Source organism: Eupeodes corollae, chromosome 3 (genome assembly GCF_945859685.1).
Source record: "Eupeodes corollae chromosome 3, idEupCoro1.1, whole genome shotgun sequence".
Classification (NCBI taxonomy): domain Eukaryota; kingdom Metazoa; phylum Arthropoda; class Insecta; order Diptera; family Syrphidae; genus Eupeodes; species Eupeodes corollae.
Window position 1 is genome coordinate 109,668,999 of NC_079149.1, and position 18,874 is coordinate 109,687,872.

General features: G+C 32.9%; 1 protein-coding gene across 1 annotated transcript in view; it reads right to left on the minus strand.

Moving 5' to 3' along the window:
* The window catches only part of LOC129951556 (uncharacterized), a 109,157-nt gene that overhangs the window by 37,612 nt on the left and 52,671 nt on the right, over nt 1-18,874 (minus strand). Inside the window, exon 3 of the mRNA XM_056063776.1 lies at nt 2,491-4,158. Within this exon, the coding sequence (XP_055919751.1) occupies nt 2,491-4,158 (1,668 nt within the window). The remainder of the gene's footprint in view (nt 1-2,490; nt 4,159-18,874) is intronic.

Below are 18,874 nucleotides of genomic sequence, written 5' to 3' on the forward strand. Positions count from 1 at the left end.
CGCCGTTTTTAAATGGGATTAATCGCTTGGGCTCAAGAATGGGAGCTAAAAAGACAGTTTGGCTGTAATAAAACATTTCATGGGAGAGATTCCTCATTCTTTAACAATATTATTAGCTATCAATTCTGAAGTTTCGTGTGTTAAAGAATGGAAGAAACTGACAATGGAATGCTCAACTAATTTTTCAATATCAGCGAGTGAAGCTGAAGCATCTATTTACAGATCTTACTACTGTAAAGTAAACGATTTCTTGAACCACAACACCTACTTCTTGCTCAAGAATAGTACACAAAAAATCAGCTTGTTATTTAAAGTAAGAGGTGAACTCTGTGCTATAGATGCAATCGCAAAGAACGCTAAGAAACCTAATACAAAAAATTAATAAAAGTTGTTAAAAATTTATTTTCAACTCAAATATCTTTTCAAAACTTTAAAATATTGGCTTTAAACTAATTTTATCTTTTAAAAAATATTGTCGTCAACATTCGGTGAAATTTCGAGAAAAATCTAATTGACAGATAGAAAAAATAAAAACCTAAAAAAAGACAATACTAAAACTTGGTAAAAATTTATTTTCGACTCAAATAACTTTTCAAAAATGAATAATAATTGTCTTCAAACTTTTTTATTTCACAGAAAATATTGCTTTCGATATTCAGTAGTTTTTTTTTATAAAAATCCAACAGTCCGTTTTTTCATAAAAAATAAAATCTACAAAGAATTGTACTCACATTTGGTAAAAATTGTTGTTCGATTTTGATATCTGTCAAATTCATTCCATTCATCCAATTTGTAAAAATTTAAGAAATGCTACTAAAATTGGTAACCATTTGTTTTCGACTAAAAATTAATTTAAAAAACTAGATTTTCAAACTAAACTAATTCCTTATATGACAAATATTGTTGGTAGTTTTAATTTGTTTAAAATAATTTAACTGACAACTTTTTTATTTTTAAATAAGACAAATCGACAGACGGGGTGGGAAGTTATCAGTGTGGGTCGCATTCCGGCTGTCGGCACACTTTCTTTCGTTGTTGGCCTGTGGTTGGCGTGGCCTCCAAAATCGTGCCATTCAAAACAGCTAGATTATTTTTTGTGGGGTTACGTGTCGTCGTTTCTACTACGCAGATAATTCTCAGACGATTGATCCATAGATGAGAATATTGTTATTGTTGACATTGGGCATTAGGCAAGCCCTTATCTTTGTAATCAATCTGAAATCTTGGTCAAAACATTAAATTATATGCGATTTGTTCCTTCTTAAAAACCATACGTTTCAAAAACACAATTTATTTAATTTTGCCAAAGATGCTGCTAATTTCTCCTATTCCGTAATTGTTTTTTAAACCATTATTCATCCGAAACTTATGTACAGAACCCATATTTAGGCAGGAAACCTATTTGAGTCTTTTGAACAGAATTCAAAACAAAGCTTTAAAAATAGTAGGCGACAACGCGGTAGTAAAATTGCCAGTTCCATTCCTCTCCTCAAAAAGTTGAACAGTAAACCCCGTTACCAGTTTACGCCTAAACCCAATTTCAGACGTTCTCTTAAGTAATGATATTCTTTTTGAGTCGCACTACACGAATGCTCTAACAGCCTTAATATTTCCATTTCATTGCGATGTGCGGACATTCAACATTATTTCCTGATAGCTCGCACTGTTTTTAGTCATTATAAGGGTATTTATAGCCCCCATAATAAGATCTATGTCAATGATCCACAATCCATTATCAAGCCCATAAATATAGGACTCGACTGTATACAGCCGCAAACATGAAAATTGGTCATGGAAATGACATTGTGCTATAACCGGAGCAGTTAATGAATTAATTTGGTCCTCGTTTGAATAAAATTAAATTCCGTTGATTCAGCGTTTAACCTCGAATTGAAATCCTCTGTTCTAAATATCTACTGATTTCTATTCAATTATCAAGACTGGAATTTGTTTTTTTTTTATGGTTATAAGTAAGTATTGTTCACCGAAACTTATTCTTAAAAATCTTGATTTTTCTTTTTAAAAACATAAAACGAACGCAAAAAATTGTTTATTTAATAAAACCCTTTATATATGTAATATGTTTAGTCCGGAACAAAATCGTTCCACTAAAAGCGTTCCAATTTCTTTGCATTTCGACCTGTCTGTTTCCTTTCAATGATCAACTCAAACTTCAAATGCTTGATTTCAATGACATTTCAAATAAATAGTTCTCCAGCTTAAGGTTTGTTTCATACGTTTTTTTTTAACGAGAAGTCATTGTTAAGGCTTGTTCATGAAATTTTATTTTACTTCTACTTTTTCCTAGCAAAAGATTACTTAGAAAAACTTTAGGTTTTAACAAAAGGTTGTTTAATATCTTTTGCCAATCTTTTCATTCACCAAAACCCTAAAACATAAATATGTCCATTTCCATATTTTTCTCAATACCAGACAGACGATAGGCATAGATAAGATAGGTTAGGTATGTACGTAGGTCTAAGAACTTACCTTTAACCCCGCCTCCACTGTCTTTTATTTGAACAGCATTGAAATTTGCTTGATTCACATGGGAATAAGTACCCCCAGCCACCATCAGTTCATCCGAAGCATCCCCAACTCCAACCCCAATAAAACCAATTCGACTTTGTTTACTATCGGGCGAGACCATCATAACATCAGTGGCATGCTCATTTTCATCTTCATCCCCGTCGTCGTCTTCAAGTTCATGTTCATCGTCATTATCATCTTCATTGCGTTCTTGTTTAATGTGAAGTTCGTCATTTTGTGAATTAAGGAGATCTCGAACTCGTTTTCTGCCACCATTGCCGCCGCCATTGCCACTGCCGCTGCCACATCCCTTCATTTCCATACGATGTTTCTGCTGTTGGAATTGGTGCTCCCTAATCAGTCGATCTCTCTCATGAAAATGCGAAACGAACATAATTTTCTCGTGTTCAGGGACAACGAGAGGAGGACCTCCTACTGCTCCACCACCGCCACCGACACCGCCACTTGTTCTTCCAGCAGCTCCAACAGAGCCAACATCATCAGTATCCTCGTCGGCCATTGCCATCGTGCCGAAATGTTCCTGACCACTGTTGTTGGTGGTTGAAGGTGGAGGTAGCATTGTGGGTGGCAGGTTGGTTGTAGCGACGATGGTGGCGTCGGTGTCGGTGTCGGTCTCTGCCGTCGTCGTTGTCGCAAAGGTCATTAAGTTTTGTACGGAGCTGGCGTTGAGGGTGGTATTGGTGGGCGGAATTGGTGGGTGATAGTACGGCGTGTGGCGGGAACTACTGCTTACTATTGCCGACGAAGACAACGTCGACAACGTGTCCTTGGAATATTGAGTGGCAGGCTGGAGCTGTTGATGGTGGAACATTAGTTCGTTAAATGACGGAATTGTGGAACCCAAGTTGTGTCGACCCGTTGTTGTTGCCGGCATCCGGGTGGTGGAGTAGAAAGCTTTTCCACCCGTCGGTGGTGGTGGGGGCGGAGGAGCACCCAGAAAGAGATGTGGCAACGGTGAATTTGGTGGTGTTATTTGGTGATGAGAATGGGGATGATGGTGGGGATAGCTAACGCTAGACATCAGGAATTTCGCCTGCTGTTGTTGTTGTTGCTGGTGCTGGTGCTGATGAGAAGAAATTAGAAAGGTCGTTGCCGCCGCCGCCGCCGTTAGGGATGCCGAAAGATTTGTTGTTACTGCAGACGATAACGGGGCTGTCAAATAAGTTGAGGTTGGAGGGTTTGAGATTTGATTATTCCCGGCAATGTGCGTTGCGTATGGAATTGGTATTGTTTTGGGAATTTGTTGTTGTTGTTGGTGGAGCTGAAGCTGTTGCCGGATGTCAATGGTTTGTTGTGTCTGGCTTTGGCTTTGGCTCTGAAGATCTGGTTCGTGGGTATTTTGATGGAACTCGGCTTCCGTACTCATTTGATGGTGATTAGATGAAGCAGGATGATTGTTCTGCTGCTGCTGTTGCTGTTGCTGCTGATGATGATGACTGTGATGTTGATGATGATGCTGATGCCTTGTCGATGATGATGATGATGGGAGTAATGAAGTCATTGAGGTGGATGTCAATGGTGTCAGCATTAATGGACACCAAGGATTGATTGGTGGTAGCTTTTGAAGCAATTGTGCCTGTTGTTCTTGATGTTGTTGTTGATTTTTCCCTAGAAAAAAAAAAAGAGAAAAAAGGGTGATTAGGTAAAAGTCTTCCCTTATCATAACGTTTTGTGTGTGGGTTGGGGTTTATTCTTCTTCCCGCTCGAACTAATCGATCGAAGCGAAAAATTTGTATGCGTACTCTGTAAAAAGGGTTTGACAATAATGTGATTGGCTATATAGATGACATTCGAAGCAGCGATTGATGCTATCAAGCTATTTTATAAAGTCTGTCATCATATCATCTATGCCAACCCTATTTTTTTGTTTTTGATGATTGATGATGAAATGAAAGTAAATTTGATTAGAGAGATAGAAAAATGGGCTTAAAGGGTTTGTATAGCAAGTATATTGGTATACGCAGATAGTCATTTGTTGTCATTTGTATTGTATTGTTTCGGTTATGGAGGTATATAATAGATATGACGAAGCAAATTGTTACATTAGAGCCGGTCTTTTTATTTCCATCACATGGTGTACAATGCATGCAAAGACTATGAACGACAGGTTTCATCTTTGTTTTAAAAACTAATAAGAGAAGCGCGGCTGTTTTAGGTACCTTCCGTTGCTTTTAGTGTTTGAATTGAAGCCTTGCAATGGTAACCTTTGGGAATTATAAGGATATGAGGAATTATCATATTTTCATCCCTTACTAATACTATTTTCACTAAGTTGTGTGACACTAAGTCTTAGACACGAAATGCCTTATGATAAGCAACGATGATAGCTCCAAATCCAGGAAGCACCTTATAATATGCTACTTATTTGTTTTTAATCAAAAGAATATATCGAATTATCTTATTATAAATGTTACCGGAGGATATGATTCGCAGAAAAAAGTAGCTTAAGACACTCTCCAGCCTTGTTTCTACCTCCACCCAAAAAATCATATCATAATGTTGTTCCGTTGCAGAGTGAAATACGAACAAACAAGCAAGCAAACAGTTTGTTTGCTTTCCCATTTATAATAGTAGTGTAGGATTATTTCCACGATTTTAATTTTTGAGTGATGCATGCGGTGACCACAATCGATATTGTTGCGACTGTAGTCGTGAATGTAAAACATAATTCAATCAAATATCAACTCGGTATCGATCTCAACACTTCACCAACTTGTTGGAAGAGTATTTTAAACTAATATCAGAGATTATTCACTATCAAGGCCCAAGTGGCTCAGTAAAGGCCGGTAGCCTACTTCCTTATCGCTTTGAAAGTTTTTCCTTTGAGCAGCAACAACGGTTTTGGGAGAAAAGTCATCTTTTCCGATTTGACCTCCCTTAAACTTTTTTGTTTAAAAACTTAAACAGCTGATGTTATTTTATACTTGCTGTTATCTTCAACCTTAACTATTGTTCTTAAAAAAATAAGTCCAACTTTTGTGTTCGATTCATTAATCCTCAAAAAGTCTATTGAATTATAAGTTTTGTTTGTTTATACAATTTTTTATTTCCAAAACTTCCTTTTTTCTATTTCATTCTTCTTCCTGTTGATTGTTATACCAATATCATTTCAAAACCACCACATATCGTTTAGCTTTCATCTTGAATTAGCGTTGATTTAATTCGATTATGGCATATTTCATCATATTTACCCCTTTGACGCGTGTCCAACACACTTTTTCGAAAACACAATTCAAAAAAACATCAGCCATCGATTTGCAGCTTGCTTCATTGAATAGTTAAATCATAAGTCATGACACAATCAGCCAATACTATTCACATGTACCGCCTCAACTTCTTCTACAGCTTCTATAACTTCTATAGCAGCCATGTCAAGAATTAAATAATAAAAAATTATTATATTGAACAGGAAACATCGTAAATAATATACTACAACAACTTGTATGCCCAAAATGTCATTAATCTTTGTATAGTAAAAAAAAGTGTGACAAAAGGATGCCATTTAGTAGGGGTAAGATTTGACATAAGGGCGAGGGTGAGGAAAGGACACCAACAAAAAAAACGAAAGGATTACCTTACGCGCGTAATCGATCGATCTTGCGTGTTGCTATACTATATACATTGATCTGAATGAAAAAATCATCAGAGGGGAGATTTTTATCCTTTGACAATTTCATTCGATTCGCCTACAATCCTTGGATCCTGTCTAAATTATGATCAAATGATTTTTATAGATGGAGAACAACAAAAACACAAAACTATAGAAGAAAAAAAGTGAAATATACGTTAAAAATGAAAGGATATCAATTTTCGACTATTATTGAAAACAAAATTAATGAAAATGTCTTCAAGGACATATGGTAGCAAGCCAAGCCATTGGCATGCTGCGTGTATCCTTTTCTTGTCGATATAAAAAGAATGAAGAAAAAAAAGTGAATCTCCGCCTTGGAATTGTGGCTTTATTTAAAAAAAATTGAAAAGGATTTTTTAATCCTTTGATAATAGCCTTTGGATTTTTGTTTTCATCTTCGGGGTATACTTTTACGTAATCTTAAACTGTAGAAAATTTGCTCTTAGATGATTAGAAAAAGAAGAAGAAGGATGTTATGGTATCATCCTACACCACCGATACACAAAGCAGTGCGTATATGTACGCACAGCGCACATGCTGAAGGATCAATTTGTATTATTGCAATGATCTTTAAGAAAGGGAGAATTTTATAGTGAAAGTAAAGGATTTTTGCCATCAGGATCATCTGATGGTTTGTTGCAATGTCTTGATAGTGCTGCAATAATACAGGTAATAAAATCTATGTGTAGCTATTACAACTGCCGATGGCTTAACCCACACGAAGCGCGCAATTATTATTTTTATACATATATATATATACAAAAACGAGTGCAACATAAAGTATATAAAAAAGGATGGAAGCTGGTAAAATATTTAAACATCTTGCGTGAAATCTTTATTTCAAAGGATAATCACATAAAGTGGAAATGTATCCTTGGATATTATTTTTGGAATTCTTTATAGGCTTTTTTTTAGGTTTTTCTTTTTTTTTGTGAAAATAAACTGAAAAGGGGTTTTGATTGGCGGTTACGCAGTGAGTGAATCAAATTGAGCCTTAAAAGATATGTGAGCTGTAGATGTTCCATTAAGGAAAAAGTACCCTAAATAAGGTACTATAGAGAGAGTATAGAGTTTAAGCGGTTACCGGCTCACAGCTGCGGATTTTAAATTAGTATTTGTTTCACTTTTATTTGGATTATTTTTAGATATGAATAAGTCCCGCTAAAATCTTTCAAAGCTTAAGTGGGCTTTAGTTTCTGCGCATAATTGTGAACCTTAAAGACAGACTTGGAAAAAAACTGTGGCAAAATATTAGGATTTACTTTGGGTGGGTTTTTTCTTCTTAATGTTTTATGACTGAGAAAAAAAACAAGTTTCACAGTGGTACCGGTGTCTGGGGAAGCACTACCATCTTGAAATAAATATTTTGTTTAATAATACCTGAAAAGTTTATTTTTTCATAAAATGATTAGAAACCAATCTGCAGGAAATACAACTCTCTATTAAATAATATATTTATTAATGTTTGTACACCAATTCCACAGGCTATAGCGTCAAAACTTCGCTTTTTCGTCAAGATTTCGAAAGGAAAATTGGACTTGATCTTTGTCTATCTTAAATATCTTTGATTTCTTTTATATTGTACGCAAACTCAAGGGGTTATGAATACCCTTATAATAATTATAAACAGTGCAAGTAATTACAAAGGGAGGAACACTTAGCAACATTTTTCGTCAAATATGTGATCACTATACAACAAGTAGTTTGTAAACCACATACCTAGGACTGATAGCTGCTCAGTCTCCTCGCTGCAAGTACCACTCAAGGATAGTGGCATTGAGGGAGGGTTACGCTTTTGCGACAGTAGACAGCATTGAGTTTTGAAGCATTAAATTCTACACGATTTTTGATTCCCCATTGGACAATACTGTCAAGATCAGAATGTATTGAGCTTATCATACGCTGCCGTTGGTAATCCACACCCGAAAAACAAGGATGCAAATTTAAAAACGAATATGAGAAACTGAGGGTACTGTCATCACCGAAACAATTTAGTGGGTTAGAAGTTTCAGACAAATAAGGAAGGAAGGAGTGTTGGGGACAAAATGGAGCCCTGGGGAACATCAGCGGAACCCGTCAAACACTATTCGAATTGGACGGTCCGAAAGATAATTTCCAACCCAACGAAGAAGGGATTCATCAATACCAAGTGCAAGCATTTTCGATAAAAGAACTTGATGCCAAACTCTATCAAATGCCTTTGTGCTATGATATTTATTTCTACAAAACGATGTACAGATTTGTTCCACTGTTCGGTGAGACAACCAATGAGATCACCAGTGGGCCTTTTACTACGAAAGTCAAACTGCCGATCATTAGGCAGCTTACGTTCTTCAAGATATTTCTTAAGCTGAAAATTGATCAGCGTTTTTATGAACTAGGAAAGAATTGATGTAAGTGCAATTGGACGATAGTGAGGAAGATTCTTTTTTAGGGACAGGCTGGACAAATGCAGTTTTCCATTCACTCAGAAAGAGACCTGTAGAAAAGGACAGATGGAAAAGCTTACGCAGTGGTTTTGCCAGCGTTGAGGAACACCTCTTCAGAACAATAGTGGGGATACTATCCGGGCCAACGGATTTGTGTGTGTCAAGGTCTTTAAGTATTCTTGCAACTACACGAGTGCGAAAGAAGGTTTGTCCCATAAAATCTTTTACGGTCTCAAGAACTGGAGGCAGCGTTGAATTAACAGCAAACTGTGCTGCAAGCAAATTGGCTGTATCAATCGAGCTCACATATAGAGTGTCATTGTGGACGAGCGTTGGAACCGAGGATGACGTGGTGTTTCGTAGGTTTTTTACAAATGACCACAAATTTGTTCTACCTTTGGGACATTGTAGTATTTTTTGCCTTAATTTCTTTTTCATGCAAAAATTTGGTTCGTCGAATATGACCATTGCAGGTCGTTCCAGCTTGTTTGAACATATTCCGGTATTTTTCAGTGGGGTTTGCTTTATAAATCCGGAAAAAACTTTGATCTTAATAACCTCTTTACAGCTAGAATTAAATAATGAGTTTCAAAGGAATAATTCACTTTAGAAACAATGTTTCAATATTCCCAACGTTGGTTGTTTTAGTGTTACGCTAATTTTTTCTCTTTTATGTAAAGAACCTCAAATTGGGCAAAATAAATGTTTATTATATTAATTCTTAAAGAAAGAAAAACAATATATGGATTAGGCTTATAAAATAATTTGTTTTTACCACTTGTGTTATTGTAGAATCTAAATTGATCTCCATCAGCATCATTAACTTCTTTCTTCAATTGTATACATTTCCGGTAAGCTTCTATCACTTCAAGCAAACTACCTAGGTCCTAAAAATATGATTATTTGAAACTCGAAGGCAAGCCTTCACCGCATTTGCTTGTTCGTATTATTTGAGGATAAGACTCTTCAGCTCAGTTGACAATTATTCCATTGAAATTCCCACTTTTTAAGAGATTTATGACCTGAAAATAATTTTAAGAGTATGAACGGAGCTGCTCGCATGGAGTTCGTAAGAGAATGCAATCTTTTTATAAATCATTTGTTGAATTCAACTTAAGGATTGCTTCCATTGATTTCACCTAAACATTGGGACTTAAAATTTTGCAGTCACCAATCATTTGACCTTAAAAAGAGTGCAATCATTTTTTCTTCAGTCATTTAAGACTTAATGAATTCTTTGGATCCATTTAAAGTGTTTGCATGCTTTTGAATTCTTAAGTGAAATTTCAATAAAAAATTATGAATTTTTGATTTTAATCTATTGGTGTCTGACAACGCAAATGCCATTTAAAAAATCTTGATTTATTAAAGTTTTTTTCTAAAATCCTTCGAGGGTTTTTTTTTGAAATTCATTTTTTATATACAAACATTTTCAATTTTAGTTTAAAAATATTTTTAATATGAAGTTTTTTAGAACATTTTAATTTCTAAAAAATATTATTTTTTTAACTTTAAACTAAAAATAAAAACAATAACATCTTTGGTCATTAAAATGTAACTGAGCCACTATAAGAGCTTGGTGGAGGAACGAAATTGTTGAAGTCAGTTGAATAATACTTAAAAATAAATAACGGTTCCTTGGGGGTACCCTTTTGGAATAATACAAACATATTTTTTATCTTTTAAAAAAGCCAAATGAAGAAAAAAAATCAAGAGAAAACTTAAAAGAAATTTATCGGTTCGTTTTAGAAAAAATTCAAATTTTCGATTTTGCCCAAAAAGTTTGTATGGGGACTATTGTTATTTTAAGTTTTAATCAATTAAAAACAACGCCTAACGTGAAGTGGCTGAAATAAATAATTTCCAAGTTTGAGTTCAATCAATCAATTGGTTTAGGCTGTAGGGGCGAAGGCAGGTAGACGGACAGGCTGACGGAATCGGGGACCGACTTTTTTTGTCATGTTTTATTAAAATCGCGAGTTCGACATTTTTTAAAAGTTCAGTACTTGCCAAATAGTTAAAAATTGTTTTCTGACTTGAATATCTTGGCAAAAATTAAAGATATTGGGTCATATGCAAAAAGATGAGTTCAAGCTCTTTACTCACTTTTATGCAAACAAAATCGAGATCGATCTCAAGCTGTAAATTCGAATTCAAAATGTTGAGGTCTTTTTCTCGAGGAAAGCTCTATGTGAGAAAGTTCTAATTTCGATATGCAAAAAGCTGAGCAAACGCTCGCTTGCATGAGATCGGTCTCACACATTGTACTCAGTTTATAAACAACTATCAAAATGGACGAGTTTCTGAATAATTTTGATACAAATAGTGTTTATAAAAATAGAGGATATCCAATTGGTGAAGTTTTTCGAAAATTGTATAGATTTAGTGAAACAGGTGTGCAATTATTGACAGATGAGTTTTTGAAACGAACTTTGTGCTTTGAATCATCAAGAAAAAATGATGATTTTTCTGCCTTATGTAGGAGATCCTGGGTTTCAAAGCGGTGTTGATGAAGACATTAGTGTTAATCAATCAACGATATCTAGGGTGGTACGGCAAGTCTCAACAAAAATTGCGAGCCGAGCAACTGATTGGATCATATTCTCTTTTTAAAGCAATAGACAGACAGGAGTACGTCAACCGTAAAGGATACTACTCAATAAATGTACAGGCTACGTGTAACGCGGATGAAAAATTTACAAGCATTGAAGTTTGCCGGCCATGATCAGTCCACGACTCCCGTTTGACATAAGTTTCAGTTCTTTTACTATAATTCACTAAGATGGCAATATTGTTTATAATTACACTTTCATTTTCGCTTTTAGAAGACATTTTTCCTTTTTGACTCGACTGAGATCGTTCTCATATCACTGAGTCAGAACTGTGAACCCGTTTTTTTTTTGCATATGAAACTGAGTCCGAGTCTGCTCCATCGATCTCACATGCTAGTTCAAGCTCGTCAGCTCTGACTCTGAGAACTTTATCATCTTTTAGGATATGACCCATTTGTCTAAAAACTTATTCCATCTTATAAAACATATTATTTCAAGATTCAGTAAAATTTGTTTGAAACAGTATTTTTGTTTGTAAAAAAATCAATATTTTTGGGTTTAAGAAATAATGTAATTTATAAATATTGTGTAAAACTTAACGAAATATCGACAAACGGTCACAAATGAGAAGTTTTCAGTATGGACCTTAGCCCAGCCTTTTTTAACTTCCCATAGGAAGTTATTGTAATGGGTCCGATTTGTCAAATTGAAAATTTTGACATTTCTCGACGTTTCAAGGTCCCTAGAGTCGAAATAAAAGATTTTTAGAAAGATGTCTGTGCGTGCGTGTGTACGTACGTTCGTACGTCCGTACGTCCGTACGTTCGCGACGTTTTTTTCGTCGTCCACAGCTCAAGAACCAGAAGAGATATCGATTCTAAATAAATTTTGTTATACAGATAATAAGACAGAAAGATTCAGAAAGGGCTCTCAAGAAAATTGCGTGGGTGGTTTTTTTACCATAGCAGTTTGAAAAAAAGGTGAATTTTGGTTAACCCTAAATATCTTACGAACCAAAAACGCTAGAGACTTGAATTAAATTGTATATAATATATTGTAACGTGATACCAAACAAGTATATTTTTTGAAAAAAGTCAATATAACGGTTTTTTTATAAATCAATAAAACTGAAAAAAAAATTTGAAATAATGAATGAACTGAAATATGATTTCATCTCCAAAACGATTTTGTGCAACGAATAATAATGTTTTTGATATCTGATAAAATTTTGAGAAAAATCTAATTGACAGTTTTTTTTATAAAAAATAAAAATCTAAAAAAAACATTACTCAAAATTGGTAAAAATTGAATATCGATTCAAATATCTTTTCAAAAACTTAAAACTTAGGATTCAAACTTATTTTATGTTATAAGGAATATTGTTTTCAACATTTTGAAAAATTTTGAGAAAAATCGAATTATCAGTTTTTTTACAAAAAATAAAAACCTAAAAAAAATTAATAAAAGTTGGTAAAAATTGATTTTCGACTCAAATATCTTTTCAAAAATTTGAGATATTGGCTTTGATTTACTTTAATCTTTCGAAAAATATTTTTGTCAACATTCAGTTAAAGTTTGAAAAAAACCGATTTCACAGTTTTTTTTACAAAAAATAAAAAATACATTAGGACAAATTTTGAGATATATCGAATTTACAAAAAATAAAAACATAAAAAAAAAGGTATAAAAGTTGGTAAAAATTGATTTTCCACTCAAATATTTTTCCAAAAAATGTAGATATTGGCTTTTAACAACTTTTACCTTCCAACAAATATTGTTGTCAACATTCAATAAAATTTTGAAAAAAATCGAATTGACAGTTTTTGTGCAAAAAATTAAAAACCTAAAAAAAATTACCAAAAGTTGGTGAAAATTGATTTTTGACTCAAATATCTTTTCAAAAATTTGAAATATTTTCTTCAAACTAATTTTATCTTATAAGAAATATTGTTTTCAATATTCGTTAAAATTTTGAAAAAAATCGAATTGACAGTTTTTTTTACAAAAAATAAAACTCTAAAAAAAACAATTCTAATACTTGGCTTTGTATATTAATTTGAATAGTATTATCATGAAACACAAAATTTTGGTACGAAAGGCGGACCATGGGGGCGCTACCTGTACGAAAATTAAGTGTGGAATCTAAGAGCGACTGGAAGTATAAAAATATTAAAATAAATAAATAAAATAAATTACTCAAATGTAAACAAAAATCAGTTGTTGCCAACGTTACCTGAGATTTGTTTTATTTATACCTATCAATGTATAGAAGATATGCATATACAATACATTTGGTTGTATGTGTTTTAGATTTGTTAGCAGAAAATTGTATTCATTTGATTTTAGATTTTCTATTTTTGTGAAATCTGAAAATTTAAAAGCAACGTTTTCAAATTTCAGTTTTGATACAATGCTACGTTGCCATATTTTTATTTTTTCCATAGCAAATACATTCAATGTAGGTATTTTTTAAATTTGTTTTTCTTTTGTAATGTAATGTGGGTAGTGGGTGGGTAGGTAGCAGAAAATTAAGTATTAAGGAGGTTGGTGTGTATGAAGCTGAATTGTAAGGACTTAAGTCGTTTGGTATTTGGAGTTAAGTCATGGCTCAAGCTAGAATTAAACAATCAACTTAAAAGGCCAAGGCGTTGACTCTCTGACGTCATAAAAACATGTAAATATTCTGTGTCAACGCAGGCACCGTCAACGTTCACAGCGTCAATGCTTAAGATGTTGACTATCACACGATTAGACAAAATAATATTTATTTAAGCTAACGATATTTTTATTTTTTTTTTATATAAGGGTGTCAAAGAATGTTAAAATTGGTACAGTGTAAGCATATTACATAACTATTAAGTAGTTTTAATTGTAGATCTACAAATGACGCCTTTTTTACGTCAAAGAGTCAACGCGTTGACCGTTTACATTGACCTTCTTATAGTAGCTTCAGACTTTTTTCTTTAATACTTTGCAGTGCGAAACAACTGTGTTAAAATTGGAAAAAATGAGAATTTATGCATGTTTACCTATTTTAAAACATATTTTTCTATATTTATCCTTTTGGAGTTGAAAAAGGTACATGAATAAGTACGATAGTATGTCCTTAGGTTGGTAGGTTGTTGCGTAAATAAAAATGTAAGGAAGTTTCTAGGAAATAATTTTGTTAAATTAATGTATTAAACCATAAAGGTAACAAAATCAGTTTAGGAAACTACTATTTTCCTCACCCTCATTTTGGTTGCTTCAAAGAACGGAACGGAAATGGCTAAAGATTACTACACTATCTTCTTCTTGCTTCTTGCGTTCTTAGGAAAAAGGGCAAATGGTTTTGGCTTGTCAGGTGTAATTAATTATTTAAGTAATCAAGTTACAAAAATGACATTCTAATTTTAAGGAATTTAATTAAGGAAAAGGAATAAAGATCAAAAAACCTTAACATTGAAGAAATACACATCAAATTTCATATCAAAATTAAATACATTTTTTATTTCCAACAAAATCTTTGTCAATTTTAATCTTCACCTCAATTACTATTGATTTATTTCTACGGTGCTAACATCAAATTAACTAAAAAGAGTTTTTAAATAAGTGATTAAAGCTGTTATTTTAACATGAGTATATTTTCAATGTATAGCGGCTCGGACGCAACCCGCACTGATAACTTCCCATTCCGATTAACTACTTAACTGTTGAATTTTAATAAAAATTAGGTAAATGTGGCAAATAATATTTTCTGTGAGATAAAACTAATTTGAAGCCAATGTTTTTAATTTTTGAAAAGGTATTTGAGGTAAAAGTACATTTTTACCAAGTATCAGTATTGTTTTTTTTTTTATATTTTGTACAAAAACTGTCAATTAAATTTTTCTCATAATTTTACCAGATGTCAAAAACATTATTTTTTGTTACATAAAATTGATTTGGAGATAAAATCATTTTTTGTTCGTATAATTTTCTAGGCGAACAATATTTTGTTTTTCAGTTTTTTTGATTTACAAAAAAAAACGTTAATTGGAATTTTTCAAAAAATATATTTCTTTGGTATCGTCGTGAGATATTTAGGGTTAATCAAAATACTTACCCTTTTTTCAAATTACTATGTCAAAAAAACCACCCATGCAATTTTCTTGAGAGCCCTTTTTGCATCTTTCTGCATTATTATCTGTCGGTATAAAAATATTTATTTGAAGTCGATATCTCCACTGATTCTTGAGCAATGGATGACGAAAAAAGTTACCAAACTTACGGATGCACGAACGTATGTATATACGTACACGCACAGACAACTCTCTAAAAATCTTTTATTTCGACTCTAGGGACCTTGAACGTCGAGAAATGTGAAAATTTTGAATTTGACAAATCGGACTCATTACAATAACTTCCTATGTTAAGTTAAAAATGTTCGCACTATTGTTAGCATGGTTTAAAAATATTTGTCTCATTTGAAAATGATTAGAAAAAAAGGGAAAACCTTAATTTTTCTAATTGGCAACCACAAAAAGTTTGTATTCTAATTTTTCTTCAATTTTTTGTCCTGTGTGTTTTTTTAAATGATTTCATTCAATCAACCAATCAAAATAACAAATTATACAAAATAAAAATAATAATTTATAACAAAAATATATTTTCATTGACTCCCTCGAACTTTCGTTAATTTGTATACATTCTTCTCTATCTTCTGTTTTTTCTAATAATCTGGAAATTTATTATTTTATGTTGGAATTCTCGCTCATTTTTACTCCCACCCCAATACATTCCACATGCAAAACATGTGGAATGAATTGTTTAGGAAGTCGTAAGAAGATGTCAGGTCGAGCGTTTCATCTTCATGATAGTACTATTCAATTATATATACAAAGTACTTGGTAAAAATTTACTTTCAATTTAAATAGCTTTTCAAAAATTAAAAATATTGGCTTCAAACTTATTTTATTTCACAGAAAATTTATATCAGTAATTTGTATATAAAAATCCAACAGTCCGTTTTTTCATTAAAAAAAATCTACAAAAAATAGTACGCAAATTTGGTAAAAATTGGTACGAGTACATATAGATAAACTTTGAAGCAAGACAAATCGACAGACGGGATGGGAAGTTATCAGTGTGGGTCGCATCCCAGCCTCTTTTTTTTTTTGATGAATTGCATGAACTAGACTAAATTGCTTTGCAATATGGTTTCTACAAAATATTGATGCAAACTTTTTGAAGTCTATTCAAAAGGTCTTATTGCTTAAATAGTGCATTTTAATCTCTCATAAAATTCGGATTCAATGTTTTTTTGTAAAGAAATACAAAATTTTGTATTTAAGACAAAAATAAACTTAAACTTAAGTTGATATGATGGTACTGTTTCCAAATTCAAAATTCGGTTTTAGCTATATGTGATCATATTCAGAAATATCCGTTTTCAACATACCATACCATAGAAAAAGTATAATTTGATTACCAGTAAATAACCTCCTTGGCCAGTGTTACCTGCTGTAGTATCGAAATAGGTTAAAGCTTCATACAAAGCCATTCAAAAATTTCTCATCATGCGTCGTCACTTTTGAATCATTAATTTATTTAAAACAAAACATTCAAAAATTTGTTCAAATGTATTCTTCAACACCATTAAGGTCCTATTGCATTATTTCTGTTTAAATTCTCTTCTTGAAGATCATTTATCATTCAGAGGTCAGTCAGAGTTTTGTATTTCTCTGGAAGCCTGCATAATAATTAAGTTAGTTTTATTTTTTTGTTATTATTCCATTTTGCTCCAGATTCCCACTGTTAAACCGACATATATGTCGGGCTCTGTATATTCATGTGTAGATATCCTTTTCAAGCAAGTGTTGCTAATTGTGAATTAAGAAGATTCACAAAAACCTTAAGAAAAAAAACTCTTCCACAGTTGGTAAAGGTTAAGTTGATTGATGGAAATACGATTTTATTTAAATGAAATGCGCCCAGGGAGATTTTTTTTTATTTTTTTTACAACTCCTATATATTTGTAGGTTAATATAATTCTAAAGGTACACATCCAGGACCTGTCTCCCATTTCATTTTATTCATCCTGGATTTTTAACAACAAACGAAAAGAAGAAGAACCATTAAGCATTTCATTCATAGATGTACGAATGTGACTACATATAACCATCCTGATAGACTAATTCGATTATCGATCCACTGATCTTTAAATATAATTATTATAATTGCAAAGTAAAAAGAAAAAGGAAGAAGCATCCCATATTTCCATTGTGAGATTTAATTATCCCAAAGAGCACAGGTACAGGTAGGCATCAACGATATAGAAGAGAGATTGGTCATCATTGAAATCCTTTTTTGATGTGCCTATGTCTATACGGATTTTTATTAAAGGCACAGGAGCAGAATCAGTTTTATTCTTTTTATTTTTTTTCACATGATGTAGGACGCGCAGCATCATCATCAGTGCACCTGAAATCGCAAATCGGACTCCATTTCGAAGGATGATTTATAACCACAAATTGGCATGCATGAAGGCTCCTCAGATGTTTACGCCAGCATTGAGATTCGGCGGGAGCGGGATAAGATTTCAGAAATTCAAATTGAATTCGATGTTAATACTTTAATTAGTATTGAAATCGAATGTGGGTCTTCTTTGTAGTCAGAACGAGAAATTCCCTTATAAAAAAACAAAGTCACTTTTATAACTTTATAACTTGTATTGACTTCAAACCAAAGTAGCATCTTTTTTCGAATACATAAAACTATTACTGGGTGTTTTTTTTTGTCTTAGACGTGTTGTTGTCAATCTGACAATACTTTTTCTCGGTGTTGGTCTTGACAGCTGTCTCTTGGCTTATGGTGAGTTTGGTTTACAATTTTATGACTTTTTCATGTCTGAATTAGAAGGTGAATTAAAGTTAATTTTTTTTTCAAAATTCAATATTTAGAAATCGGGTTAACACTTTGTTATGAAAATGAAATATAAAACGTATATTAATACACAGCCGGCTAATAGAATAGGTTCGCAGCTTTTACAAGGGGAAAGAATAGAGTTTGAAGAAAGTTTTTTTCTTTTGTATTCTGAAATCATGTCTCATTATCGATCTATTTACAAGAAAGAGACAGATTGAAATATGCCCTAACGGTTAATTGCAAGCACATTATGAAATAGAATAGGTACATCTGCTTTAAAGTTAGTTCTGGTTCAGAATTTGTGGAGATTAGTGCGTGAAACTTTTACAAGGTGAAGTTCAATTATTCAAAATACAATTTTAAGAAAAAAATGGGACAAGCACAGTGCCTTAATTTGGAAGAAAAAATTATAATCAAACTGTACGCAGAACAAAGTTTAAGTGCTTGTTTAATTGCAAACAAAATTCGAAGATCGCAAAATGTTGTGGGCAATTTTTTGAAAAATAAAGAAAACTGTGGGAAGAACTTGAAAAGAAGGTACGTCACCTGCTGAAAGGAGATTGATATTTGATTGCTCGACTGGCGTCTAATTCTTGTCAGTAAGCTTCTCAAAAAAAGACATCAGCTATAACAAGAACAAGCATTTCCAAGGTTAAGAGAGTGATTGGGAGTGCCCCAAACATCAAGTGCATGAAACTGAAGAAGAAGCCTCCACTTAACCCACAAAGAAAGGAAAACCGGCTTGAATTCTGCAGGCGCCACATGTCATGGAAAAAGAAGTGGCAGTTTTTCGTTTTCACGGATGAAAAAAAATTGAATCTCGATGG